The sequence below is a fragment of the Mugil cephalus genome, chromosome 3, assembly GCF_022458985.1.
Source record: "Mugil cephalus isolate CIBA_MC_2020 chromosome 3, CIBA_Mcephalus_1.1, whole genome shotgun sequence".
Taxonomy (NCBI): Eukaryota; Metazoa; Chordata; class Actinopteri; order Mugiliformes; family Mugilidae; genus Mugil; species Mugil cephalus.
In genome coordinates this window covers 16,307,700-16,321,131 of record NC_061772.1, presented here as the reverse complement: position 1 = coordinate 16,321,131, position 13,432 = coordinate 16,307,700, and the positions used below count along the sequence as shown (strand labels likewise).

Below are 13,432 nucleotides of genomic sequence, written 5' to 3'. Positions count from 1 at the left end.
TCAAACACGTTTCAACACCCGGCTGGCATTTGTAGTGTTCAGCCGGGGCTTTGTTGGCCACTGTGTATCACCGCGGTAGCATCTTCTGAAGGACGGGAGGCTGTCGTACTGTCATTCCTGTGTCAGCCCGTACTTTAATTGGATGCTTTTGTTTCACCTTTTCTTCAATGAGTAAAGCTGGAATCTAAAACGCATTTCAAGGCAGTCGGGTTGATCTGTGGTCATTTATATTTCATTGTGCCTCAGAAATAACATCTTATTGTCACTAATTGTGATAATAGCTGGAGTGCACAGGTGTATACTGTGTGTGAAGTTGTTTACTGGCATATAAGCATATTCTTTTTTGTAATCATAGCCGATGCAACAAATTAATACAGTGTTCTTATTGCCTCAGATACTTTCGATTTACAGTATCATTTTCAAATAAGTTCTCTATCATGGTCTGGAGTAAAGTAGTAAAATGTTAAGGACAACTTCAGAAAACTAGTTTTACAGTTGCGGTACACAGCAAGGCCTGGAAGAGGGAGAACGGGGGGAAATATAACAGTCTCACACCACAGGCTCGATATAACACACTTGAGTGCCCTCAGCCATGAACAAACCAGCACACAGAGGAGCCTTCACCCCTGCAGCACCCGGAGAGAGCCTCTCCCAGGCAGGCTTGTGCACTCTGACACCTCCACCTCCTTCTCGCCAGCGCGAGAGACCACCTCCAGGGAGGAGAGTGGAGGGAGCGCGACACAGCACGTGTGGACTGCGGCCATGTTTTCTTGCGAAAAAATGAAGAAGAAGAATGGAAAGGGGGGGGGGAAATGATATGCATAATTTACGCTTTACTCCTTTTTAAGACACAGCTACTTTTTTTTAAAAAGACTCCAATATAACACCGCTCAAGGCAATTGAAATACACGTATTGCATTTTTTAATACCATACTTACAATTTCTCAAACAGCCTAAACCGGTTTATACTTCTTTTATAGATTTTTAAATGACTTACAATATAATTAATTGGCCGCATCAACTAACACAACATTTTCCCACTCTGTTTACCAGTGAGACTGGTTACAGGATGTGAGCACGTCTGACTAATGCAATCTGAAAGAGTCTTTATGGTTTAGTTTTTATTAGGCTGTTTCCTCCCAAGGCGAGGTGAGCTGAAATCCTCTTTTCAGACAAACCGCTAACAGCAAGAGGAGCTGGACCTTCAAGGTTTCCTGTGAGCAGTGCTCCCTCTTTTCTCACAGTATGGTGCCCCTCGGTTAGGGCGGCGTCGCGCGGCGGCGTCCCTTTTTTTGTTTTATCTCACCCTGCCCCCCCCTCACGACGGCCCCTTTAAAACACAGATACGCAGCATTCTGTTGAAAAAATAATCAAAAGCACGTGCACACACATATGCGCGCACAGGGGAAGGAAGGGCCCGGCTCATTGAGTCGATGTAGATGAGGACACAAAAAGCAGATGGAGGTGTTTTTCGGTGTAAGGGGAGATTTTTCTAAACAACTTACTCATTATGTCCCGTCTCATTGTTGCGTGAAGGTATGAGAAGGTTAGGAAAATAATCCTCGTCTTACCTGCCAGACAATAAGCCTCTGATCTGATTTCAGGCCCGGACCCCAACCCTGGGGAACGCATTCGGCACCACGCCCTGCCCCACAGAGAGACAGACTAGGGGAGAGGGGGGGAGGTGGGGGCAGGGTGTTGACAGGGCTTGTTTGAAATATATTTACTGTATCGCTGGATGGGGTTTTGACAAAAAGGAACAAGATGGATATTTGAACACATTTCAAACGTGTGCTGTTTTCAGTTTATTATATGTCAGCTCCATGTAGATTTCATTGAAGCTAAGGTGCTCTTGCTGTCTTGCCCTGGGCTGGAAACTGCTGGACCTTGTGATACTTTGGTCACAGTGTGATAACATCAGATTTCTTTATACTTTACTGCACATTAAGTGCAGCTACCTAGTTTGTGATTCAGTTTTCATTTGCTTTAAGATAAAGTAACATCCCTGAGGTCGATACAATTGGAGGTACTTCAGAGTCAAACAATATTATATCATCCTGTTTATAGTTAGAAATGTAACAATGCTAACTTCTTGCAGCAGAGAATACACTGGAAGGAAAAGTGAAACAATATAATGTTTATTGTATTCTTAGTCCGTTCTTTAGCTCTCTTTATCTTGTGTATTCAAATGTAAGAGAATGAAAATAAACAACTCCACCTTGGCGAATGATTCTCCATGAAGTCATGAATGGAATTTTGGGAATAATGCGAACCACCTGCGCTGTGATGTAGATCCAGCTGAGAGGAACAGAGAGCAACACAGGCATTAAACGGAGGGAAAACATTTAGCCAAAGAGCCGCGCAGAGGTGTATACACACACACACACACGCACACACATGCGTCCCAGAGCTGGAGCTGGGCCCGCCGCTCCATACATCACCATGATGAAGCACTCAGATCAGGCCAGAGCCAATCCGTCCTTCATCAACGTGACAGCGGAGGCAGTCGTAGAGAAGGGCCCCCTGTCCCTCTGTTGCCCGGGCGGGGGAACGCAACACGTCGCAACACTCTCTTACATGTCACACTGCCACTCCATCAATCGTGCGCCGGCTGAGAGAAAGCACAGCTCATCAGAGCAGACAAGGCCACACAAACACCTCAACCAGGCTCCTCAGCAGCCTGAGTGGCAGAGTAAGACGTTAAGACCGCTGTGGTTTGGGGTCCCCGCAATTCCCCGTGTGGCTCTTTGGGTAGAGCTCAACACCAGGCTCAACAGGAAGCTCATTAATCTGCAGCGTGGACGGGATAAAAACGGGACAGTTCCGCCTGCCGACAGCTTCAGAAATATCTATTCAAAAAATGTGATTGTTGGAAAGAGTCTGTTTAGGTATTTTGGAGTTGATCTTTCCAAAACGGACTCAGCCTAAATAGTGACATACTTAGACAGAGAAAATAATGTTTTTTTTTCAGATAATGCAAATTCAGAATTGAAGCAGAAAAGAGTGCGTGCACTCGCACAGTTTTAAATATTTTTCATTAAACATCCTTCGTCCCGTCACATTTGAGCTGTTTAACATGTGTAAACGTAAATCAGTTACCCTTCACACAAATAATGTGTAAAGAAGGGTAAATGCTACAACGTGAATATATGTTCATATACGAAAAACTCTATTCAGAAGGGAAAGATGTATTTACAACTAAATGAGCTTGTGAAATATAGAAAGTAAAAGCGCACAAAATGTTGAACAGCGTCTTATATTTGATTGTTATATAGATAACCAGTATTATCTGTTTTATTCACTGAAAGCTAGTTTAAGCTACATATCTATGAATCACACGTTATCGTAGTTTTATAAGAGTATAAAATGTTAAATCTTAAATTTTTTACTTTAGCGCAGTACATGAGGAAATTCTCATAGTTGTGTTGCGCCATCACAAGGCAGAAACTACTGGCCAGAAATGAGTAAGAAAAGGTTACTGAATGATTCATTTGGTGTGAGATCCTCATGTGCTCAAGACTGTTCAGTTTAGTCTGATTTACTCTCAGACCCTTTGAGGCTTGACCCAGAACACCTCTGTTCCGCGTTGCAGTGCGGTGTGTATTTACTCTGCCAGGGTTAAGCGTTGCATCCCCACAAGGATCACCTGAACTAAAAGTGTCCGTGACTCATGGTGCCCGAAGACGGTTTTAAAGTGTCCTTTTGTAGCGGGGAGCTCAATCACAGCCACGCGATCATTTGCTGCAAGTTTCGAATTCCGTCTGAGTGTTTTTTCGCCACTCGAGACTCCTAAAGAAGCTGGCAGATGGCTCGGAGAATTAGAAAGAGTTGGAGCTTCACAGCCGTTTTATGCCAGATGCTTGCAACAAGCAGAGGACGCGATGCAGGGATTGCAGTCGTCGCTCCTTAAAGACTGTGCATAGTTAAACAAAGGCGACCCCCTGTGTGTGCAGCCCATCACGTGCGACTGTGTGCGTGTGTGTGTCAAACGTGTCAATCAGCTCTGAGCCCTGTGCCATGAGCCGTAAGTGCTCCATCTGAGAGGTGTTGCTGGTGTGTCTGTGCACTCTGGTGGCCATCAATATTGCATTGTGCTCCGGTTTCCAGCCCTGAGACTCGTTGCCTTTGATTTCTGCTTCGCCATCTTTGCTACCATGCGGGGAGGTTAGAGTAGTGGGGCTGATACCCCCCCCCCCCATCACACACACACATACACATCCCCATGGCGACCCCAGATTGAGTGGCAGCTCAGTGAGATGGTTAAATGCTGAACGGCGTTGGGGTGTTTGAAAAGAAGATCCCTCTGCAGTCAGGTCGACACTGCAACTTTGAGAATGGTTTAATTGTGTTTCAAATGCGCGAGGATCACCAGGGATGAAAAGTGTCGGAAGGCTTTTGTTCAGCTGCAATCACACGGGCAGCAGGAGACGGAAATAATGCTGAAGTTCAGGGCACAGCTAAGAAACTTTGGTTTGCCTCTGAACTATCGCAATGTAATTCGACTGCTCTAAAAAAAAATGGCGGTTTACTTTGTTTTAGTTGTGTCAGTCCTTTAAGTCCAAAGCGGTGGACGTTAAAAGGAACAACGCTGCTGATTGGCTATAATTCTATTTTGTGGACATTATTACAGTTTAAATGGGACTTTGTCAGGTCCAATCGGATTCCTCACATGAAACAGTTGAACGTGAGATGGGACCTGAAAGCCTGCAGTCACAAGTGTGCTTTGCTGAAGTGAGCAACCAGACATGTTTTAGCTTTTTAAGAGGATGTGTTACTTTCTGTTGTCCCCTGTGACAGATTCCAGGACATTGTCCTGTGGACATTGAAACCTTTTGCAAGGATACGTCTTAATTATTCAGGGAACTGTTTATTCCCCCATGGCACTAATTCATTATGTCAAACTGAACGTGACATTTTTCTCATGGCGTTTTACAGTATCCTTGAGTCAGTTACAGCTATCTATAATAATATCCTTAAGTCTTTGTGCTGCCTAGCATTAATGATAAAAGTGTTTTCAGACTATCTTTATTGATCAGGCCATACTCCTCTGTGACCAAATTCATTGCTGAACATGACAGAGTCCCACATGCGTTAAGAGATGATGGGGAAAAATGCAATGTGATGCAATGATCAAAGAAGGCTATGTAATATCATTTCCATAATCGCTAGGCTCCTCCGTCGTCTGTCATGGATTTGGGAGTGTTTGATGCTTGGGCAGGTCTCTTAATTAGCCATCCTCACCATCAGCTGTCTGCCTCCCCTTCTGTCTCACAAATTACAGAGTTTGTCGTCGTCGTATGGCCAGAGGACGAAAGTGGGGGAGGGGGAAACGTTTCCAAGTGGTCCTTTCTGCTTACAAGCAGCATGTCAGCGCACATGTTAGTTGCAATCAGGAAATGGATTGGTGCGTGGGGGATTGTAGGGCTGTTCAACAAGTTTGTGTGCATTTATTACATTTAGCATTTGTGAATTTGTATCGTTTACGTGTGTCTGCTCTTCTTATGCAGCGCCAGTCCCCAGTCGGGGGAGGCTGTAGACCTTTGACTTCATGGCCTAACAACCCTTTAGTCGTCTGATAGTCTCCTGTAATAGCAGAGGTCACCCTTGGCCACAAGTGTTTACGTGGCTGCGTGGGTCTATCCGTATATGTGCTTCTGAAGAAACCGTTCCATTTTGTGTGAACGTCTCTGGCTGTGTATCTGGCATTAAGGGTTAGCCTTTGGCGAGACCTTTCATTTCCACGCACTGCACGCTCCATTAAAAGGAAGCTGGAATAAGTAAATACACAGCCCTCGTCTCACTGGGATTTAGATATATACCCCCTCCAAAAAAAAAAAAAACAACCACAACAAAAAAAAACAACATCCCACGTGGATTACAGCAGATGAGGCGAGAAAAGTGATGTTAGAGTTCACGTGTCTCTGCTTGTGCCGGTGTGCGTTTCAATGCCCAGACCAGAGGACTGACTTGCTTCCTCGTCTCCCCCGTTCTTTCCTCGCAGCTCCAACGCCGTGTCCTCACACGGATCACCCATAACTCTCCTCTCATCATTCCCCTCACGTCGCTCTTTCTTTCGCTCACGGACCTCACTTCTCCTCTCACCCCAGCCTCATTACTCAAATTAGGAGCTCCAGTAATCACCACGCTGAGCTCCACTCGGGCCCCCTTAACACACCTCACTCTAACTCCACTCTCCTCATCCCTTTGAGCTCCTGCCCTCAGTTCAGTAGCCAAGCACAAGCGGCATGAATATTGCAGAGGTGGTGTGATGTTGGAGTGCCCTCTGGTTTTATTCCATCGCTGCGTGATTGGAGGAGGGGGAGGGTTAATGACACATGGTGCATGTTGTGACTGATGAAGATCTGTGTTGGGATGGATGGATACCAAAATGTTATTGTCAAGATTTACTTATATATAGTGTGTGTTGCTCATGGGTAAATGCATCACACTCTTCATATCTCTGGTAATGAGATCTCGCTGAACGTTACTATAGGTCATCATTATGTTTATGGGGAAAATTAATGATTTATTAAGCCAAAAAAGAAAAACCTGAGAGCAGATTTAAGGGATCGATACCTGCCTCGTGTCAAAATATGAAGCTACAGCCAGCTACTGGCTAACTTTCTCACTAATATGCATCTTATTAGGTTTGTTTGATTTGCACACAGAACAAAAGCGTAGAGCCAGTGTTTCAGATGGGTTGTGTGCCAACTACAGCATTTGCCAAATTTTTTAGTAAAACAGGGATTTGTTCTTTTTTACGCTTTGTGTGTAAAGTGGTTAAACCACATTTAAAGGTCAAGCAGCGAGAGGTGACGGGAGGCAAATTCAGTTCTTCCTAAAAAAAAAAAAGAAAAAGCAAAAGAGCCAAACCAGTTGTTCCCTCTCGTTTCCAGGCTTTATGCTATGCTGGGTTAGCCAGCCTCTGGCAGCAGCTTCACGTTTAACGTGCAGACAAAAGAGTGGCGCCGGTGTCTACCTGTGAAATGCCTCATCCCTCCTATCAACGCCTTCTCTTTCCGTCTGCAGGTTCTTGAGCGTCTCTTCCAGAAAGGCTTCAGCGTGGCGGCGTCATGCGGAGGCGGCGTGGACTCGTCCCAGTTCAGCGAGTACGTGTTGTGTCGCGAGGACCGACGGAGCCTCTCCATCAACACGCCCATCAGGATAAAACAGGAGCCCCTGGACTAGAGCACTCAAGGAAGAGGGACAGCCAACACCCCTGCCTCCTTCCATCTCCTCACACCACCCCACACAGTCCACTCGTCCCCCTCTCACCCCCCGTCCCCCTCCGTGCCCTAACAGGACGACAGCCACCCCACAACATACCTAAGTATTAGCAGAGGCTTGTTAACCTCGCTCTGCAGAACTCTAAGGGGAATGTAGTACCAAACAAAGGAAAAAAGCATCAGCAACAAAAGTTTTTGATTATGTTAAAAAAAAAAAAAAAAAACGCCCAAAGAATCTGGGACCGTGATGAAAACAACAACGATGACAAATGAACGCTACGGCAGCTCACTAATTTAGCACAGCGACTGGTTGATTTTTTTCCTTTACTCTCTTATGAAAAAAAAAAAATAAAAAATACGTGGCCCGAACCTTTTGGAGGGACACCACCGCCCTCTCTTTCAACCCCAATCGACTCCACCGTTCAGCTTCAACATACGCCCCCCTCCCCATCCCTTTACCACCCTCTCAGCGGTGTATCATCCAGTTCTGTTTCTGTGTGAGGCCCGTAACTTATCTGACTGACCAAGAGAAGCCTGCTGTGGGACAATGACACTTTGGTAAACAAGAATTTTTTTAAGGATGACAAGAAGAGGACACAGTCTGATTTTGTGAGTCCCCCCCAAAAAGGCCCTAATCCTCAAGAGCCCATGACCCACAGGCCTGACCGCAGATGTCGAGCGTCTCTGAACACACTATCGTTTGCCAAACTGATTGTTTATTACAGTTTTTCATTGTTGTTTCTAAAGTATGTTCTTCTTGCTCCTTTTTGCTGTTCTTATCATGACATGGTGTAAACAATTATTATTAATAGGATTATTTTTAATGTCTCTTTTTTTTTCCTTTCTCCAATATGAAGGATGTATGAACTTGTATTCATTAGGCTTTGAGAGCTTGTGAGGGAGCATTTCTTGGCAGTAGCTGCAGAAACTAAGATGTCTGCGGGCTATGTGGCTAAAGCGATCTGACTGGCAATGCATTCAGAGCCGGAAAAAGTCCCATTGTTCAAACAGGAATGGAAGAAAACCTGGATGTTTCAACATTGTTTATAGTCAAATGTGTAGCACACATAAAACAGTGCTCTAGAATTTCTGCTTATTAGCTCTAAAACATATCCCGGGTCTCTGGTCGGATTCTCTCGCACGAGCACAAAACATTTGTTCGTATTTAGCACAAGTTTAAGAGCGTCTGTAAATTTGAAACGCCGGAATCGAAAATTGCACATGCTCTAAGTATAATGCAGTTGTTTTTTTTTTTTGTTTTTTTTGAGTTAGAATGTTAGGGACGTGAGGACCAATGGGGAAAGCTGACGTTTACCAGTATGTCTCATGATCAGCAAGAGATGTACTTTAAATGCTTAATGTTTTTTTGCACTTAAACATTTCCTCCTGAGCTGCCCTGCCCTGTTCCCAAAAAACACTTGTTTGAACCCAGTGAGCAGTGCCAAGTCATGCTGTTCATCTTCTCATGTTTTAGCAGACTGTGACATTACAACACATGAACAAAAAAAAAAAGAAGAAAAGAAAAGAAAATAGAACAAACACTCTAGGTACCAAAGTAGACAAGGTGCCTATTTTGTTGATTGTACAAATATAAAGATGTTCTTTTTGCAGTTTATAGAAAAAGAAGACGCAATGCATTATTCAAAACTGTATGAAGGGTACCAACATTTGATCCTGCAGGCCTCCAGTCTTGACAGTTTGGTTGAGGATAGCTCCGGGTACCTTCAGACCGAGTTTGAAAGACAAAGTCTCTGTTTCAATATTGTCACTTCTAAGCCAAGATTATTTCAGTGGTTCTTCACATGGATGTATGGCAGAACCCAAAGTGAACTGTACTCCCAACGTCGGCATGTTATTCACAAAGAGGCGAGTGGGCGGCATTTACTCTATCCTGCTCTCATTCTTTTGGTCTTATTCTCAACATTTCTCCATCAAAGCCAGAAACAAGAAAGGCCAAGTTTTCATGCTTTGTATTTGTGTGTTACTTACAGATGCTGTTTCTAACATTCCAAAAGACGGAGAGAAAAGAAAAGTGCATTCTGATCTTTGTGGGTGCTGCCAGTTGTTTGAGTTAAACCGATTGTTTTTAGTTGTCCATTAAAAATGGGTGGTAGCTGTTCTGACCGTGTGTCTGGATGCCGCTGATTAAACAAGGCCAATGAGATGGATAAAGATGGGCTTGGTGTAAGTGTAGCCCCGCGTCTAGTGCAGTCTTCCCCGAGGGTCTTTATCACAATCAAGTCCATCTTTGTTCTGACCTGCCAGTGGCCTGCGCCTTTGCATCCACTCGCCTCAAAGGGAATGGTCAACCAGGCCTTTCATGTGCCGAGGCATGTTGGACTCTTCACAGCGGTTCTCACCCCCCTCCGCCTCCCTGAAGGCCTCGCAGCTCAGCGGTGCCAGTAGAAACCGGGGTTGCACCCCCTGCTGCTGTGTCATCCCCTGTGCCTCATTTTCAAAATGCCCTCCTACGCCGTAACTCAGCGGACCACACCACAACAAACCAAACAAACTGATGAGTCAAAATACAAGAATATTCAGAACATGGTGTACTGTGCAGCCAAGATGACTGGATTCCTCTCCTGATCCCAACGCCTTTGTAACTTAATACCACCTGGCATTAAGTGTCATTAGGTTATTTCTTGAGAAAGAGGTGTGCGAATGATTGGAACCACACCTACAAAACCCACAAAAATAACTTTCGTTTTCAGGGAGGAAGGAGAGAAGGCCTATTTTTAAAACCATCATATAATGGGCTTTCAACCACATTACTTCCAATATGGAAATAAAGCAAGGAAAAGGAACAAAAGATGCCGGCATGGGTGGGTCTCTCTCATCGCAATAACCAAACCAGGGAAGCCCCCTTTTTGACTCAGCACATGCGTAGATGGCAGGTCAACCACAGAGCTCGACCGACTTGACGGGACTGGAAACTTCACTGACACGCTCGCACATGTCACCCTTTCCAGTCGAAAGTACTGGTCAGTGTGTCGAGGCAGTCCACGTGGCAATCACTCCACTTCTGAGGCGGGTCAGTTGTACAGTTATTGTAAATTGAATTATCAAGGACTCTGGGTTTTATGGGACCCTCAAGTTTTTAAGAGACTTCTAAGTCCTCTTCACAAAAAGAATGAAAAGAATTCAAAGCATTACATTGTGTACATATGGATTAAAACATTTCAAAGGGTATAATAAGGTGCAAATGTATATTATTTAAAGTGTTTAAAACAATTAGACTGTGGTATTAAAGGGCATGTGTTCATTTACAGTGTCTCCATTTGACTTTTCTTGCATATTTGCGATAATAAAAGGATGTACTGTATGTCTGGCCTGTGTCTTACTGCTCTCATGATGTTCCATACGAAGAGAAGAGATGAAGAGGGTTTACTGTAAACGATGCCAGCTAAAACCATTATGCAACATATTGCACGAAGGACAGTGAACTCTGTGTCCTCCAACTGAACCGACGAAACAGGATAAATCTCACCAGCCTACTGTACGGAAGCATGTGCGCGCCCCCCCGTTCGTTCTTCGCAAAGGAGGGGGGAGGTCGTCTTCAGGGCTGAATCCAGATCAGCAGTCTGGAGCTCCAGAGGGACCAAGGCATAGGCCGAGAAACCAATACGCTCCTAAACCCCAATATTTCGCACTGAGTTAAACGGTTTGGTCTTTTCAAAAATGCTTCTGCTTAATTAGCAGCAGAAACCTAGGGGGACTTTTCATAGTTGAGCAGCAGCGCTTGACTCAGTTTGTACTTAGCATGTGCAGTGTTAGAAATGGAAATGAAGCAGACTGAATTAGCAGATGACTTCGGTAAAAAAAAAAAAAAAAAAAAAAAAAAAAATGTCTTGGAAAAACACAATATAGCTTGCTTTTCACTTTTAGGAACGGGGAGGAGGGTACGCTGCTTAGCTATTAAGTCATTTCAGAATTGTCATTTCTCCACGTACACGCTGAAGGGAAAGAACTGAAAAATATACATTATGTTTAGTTTAGTAAACAGCTCATTTATTCCTTTACAAAATAGGTACAAATACATAAGTATTGTTTTTTTTCCACACAAACAAGAAATTTCCAAGATATGTACAAGAGTTTACCAAAAATAACGTGGTTCTAATAAACACATAGTCTTGTAAACAATATTTACAAATCATCCTTACATTGAAATGTTATTTCCCCGTCTGTTTCACATCAGGAATATTGTCATAACATTTTGGCTAAAAAGCTGTAGTAGTAGTAGTGGTAGTAGTACTAGTAGTAGTAGTAGTAGAAATGTCTTCCTGTGAAACCACCGGGAACCACAGAAAACCCACAGAAAGGTATTGTTGTGCTTGTTTTTGAAACATGGTATTTTTTGGAGATAAAGTCTACCAAAACTTGTTAAGCATAAAAGCCAAAAAAAAAAAAAAAGGAAAGAAAAACAAGAAAAAGAAATATATTAATTGTTAAAAATAAGCGTCTTTTGACAGAAACTGGTAATACCGTTTATACTTAAAAGAGTAATTTCTTTGCTATAATACAGTGACAGCTTTCAGTTGTCAGGTAAAATAGATATTAAAAAAAGTGCTGTCAAAATATACAATGCACAACGATAGTTTTAAAATGTCACCCATATTTAAATAAGTTTCAATATGACGAGAAAAGCTGCATAGAGGCCAAGATATTTAGTTAAATAGAAAAAAAACGAAACGAAACAAAAATGGACGATGTTACAGGAAGGATTAGAAAAAAAAAATTCGAAGGCGAAAATGCAAAACGACATTGTAAAAGCAGCTGTTCTATCCCGTCGTTCAATCAGTAATACAAAGACAGAAGAAAAAATATAAAAAATAATATATAGAAATCAGTTTTAGGCTGGAATCATAGAACTGCTGTGATATTTCATCTCTATTAATAAAATGCTTCATTGATTTACTCAGTCATTATCAAAGTGTGGGTGGTGGTGGTGGAGGTGGCGGGGCTCCTTGACAATGAGTTGAAACGTAGTATTTTTTTTTTCCTTGAACAATGATCATGACGCAGAAAGGACAAGGACAGTGAAAGATCAAGGAACCGACCGACCTACAAGGTCACCAAAACTTACCTTCGTACAGCGATATGTGGGCATGATACTGCAGGACACAAAATGCACACAACTACTCATAAAAACAAGGTTCACATTATGTGTGCTCTAAAAAAAAAATAAAAAATAAAAAAAATACTGACTCACTCTACGAGGGTGACCAATCGAAAAGTGGTGACACACAGCGCGGACTGTGGTTTTATTAAATGACCTTTGCTGAAGGGACAGGCGCAGGCTGCCTCGTAACAACACTTTACAGAAAAGCCTGTCTAAATTTGACTCTTTCATAGCACGTGGTTTTACAAAACATCGGGTTTCATAGTACTGACACATGGAGTATTCCTCTTCTTACAAAGCTTACATGTGACAAAAATATACATGCTGTAAAATAATTCCAAAAGAACTATTTACACATACGGCAAGGAAATGAAACGTGATGCTGTTATTTGGAATCTGAATGAAATCTGTAGAATCTCATTTATTAAGTTCAGCTAGACTACATTCATTGAACTGTGTTCAACAAATAGCTTATGGAGAATATTGTAGACTGTGTCGAGGTATGAGTATTACTCTGTTACTTAATTTTAGGTGGTTCATTAAAAGTTTCTGCCGACAATATCAAATAAACTGCTACCCAGTATACGTGGAACAAGTTCTCTGTGACATTAACACAAAGTTCCTCAAGCAAATCCAACATAAAGAGAATATGATATGGCCCTTAAATTAAACGATCTAACTACACACCGTGAAGCTAAACGGAGAAGACGCTGACAACAGTTTTATTTTTGTATTTTTCTCTCTGTCTCTGTCCCTCTCTTTCTTAAAAGTGTTATTAAAAGCTACATCGAACAGCACTACAGTACATATGGAGACACAGAGCTGAAATATTAGACCTGATCTGAAGGCACGTGGCTGGGAAGGAGGAGGAGGAGGAGGAGGAGGCTGAGGTGGGCGCTGAGCGGAGCAGAGGCTACTTGAGCAGGGCACGGTAAAGGAGGAGCGAGTGGGCGGTCTCTCTCTCCTGCTCCATGTAGAAGATTAAGTCCCTGAGGTTGACGCGAGTGATGCGCTGCCGTGTGTACTGGCGTGATGAGGTGGACGGGGCAGAGGAGCTGGCCGGGGAGCCCGCCGCGCCGCTGGAAAC

At 43.3% G+C, this 13,432-nt stretch overlaps 2 protein-coding genes across 8 annotated transcripts in view; one reads left to right on the top strand and one right to left on the bottom strand.

Annotated features, from left to right (window-relative positions):
- The window catches only part of LOC125005148 (BTB/POZ domain-containing protein kctd15), a 26,141-nt gene extending 15,593 nt beyond the window's left edge, over nt 1–10,548 (top strand). For all 3 annotated transcript variants that reach the window (XM_047580204.1, XM_047580203.1, XM_047580202.1), the window contains exon 5: nt 7,030–10,548. In XM_047580204.1, coding sequence (XP_047436160.1) covers nt 7,030–7,188 — 159 coding nt within the window. In that variant the 3' untranslated portion in view covers nt 7,189–10,548. The remainder of the gene's footprint in view (nt 1–7,029) is intronic.
- The window catches only part of LOC125005146 (transcription initiation factor TFIID subunit 4-like), an 87,572-nt gene continuing 81,572 nt past the window's right edge, over nt 7,433–13,432 (bottom strand). For all 5 annotated transcript variants that reach the window (XM_047580194.1, XM_047580195.1, XM_047580197.1 and 2 more), the window contains one exon: nt 7,433–13,432. In XM_047580194.1, coding sequence (XP_047436150.1) covers nt 13,259–13,432 — 174 coding nt within the window. In that variant the 3' untranslated portion in view covers nt 7,433–13,258.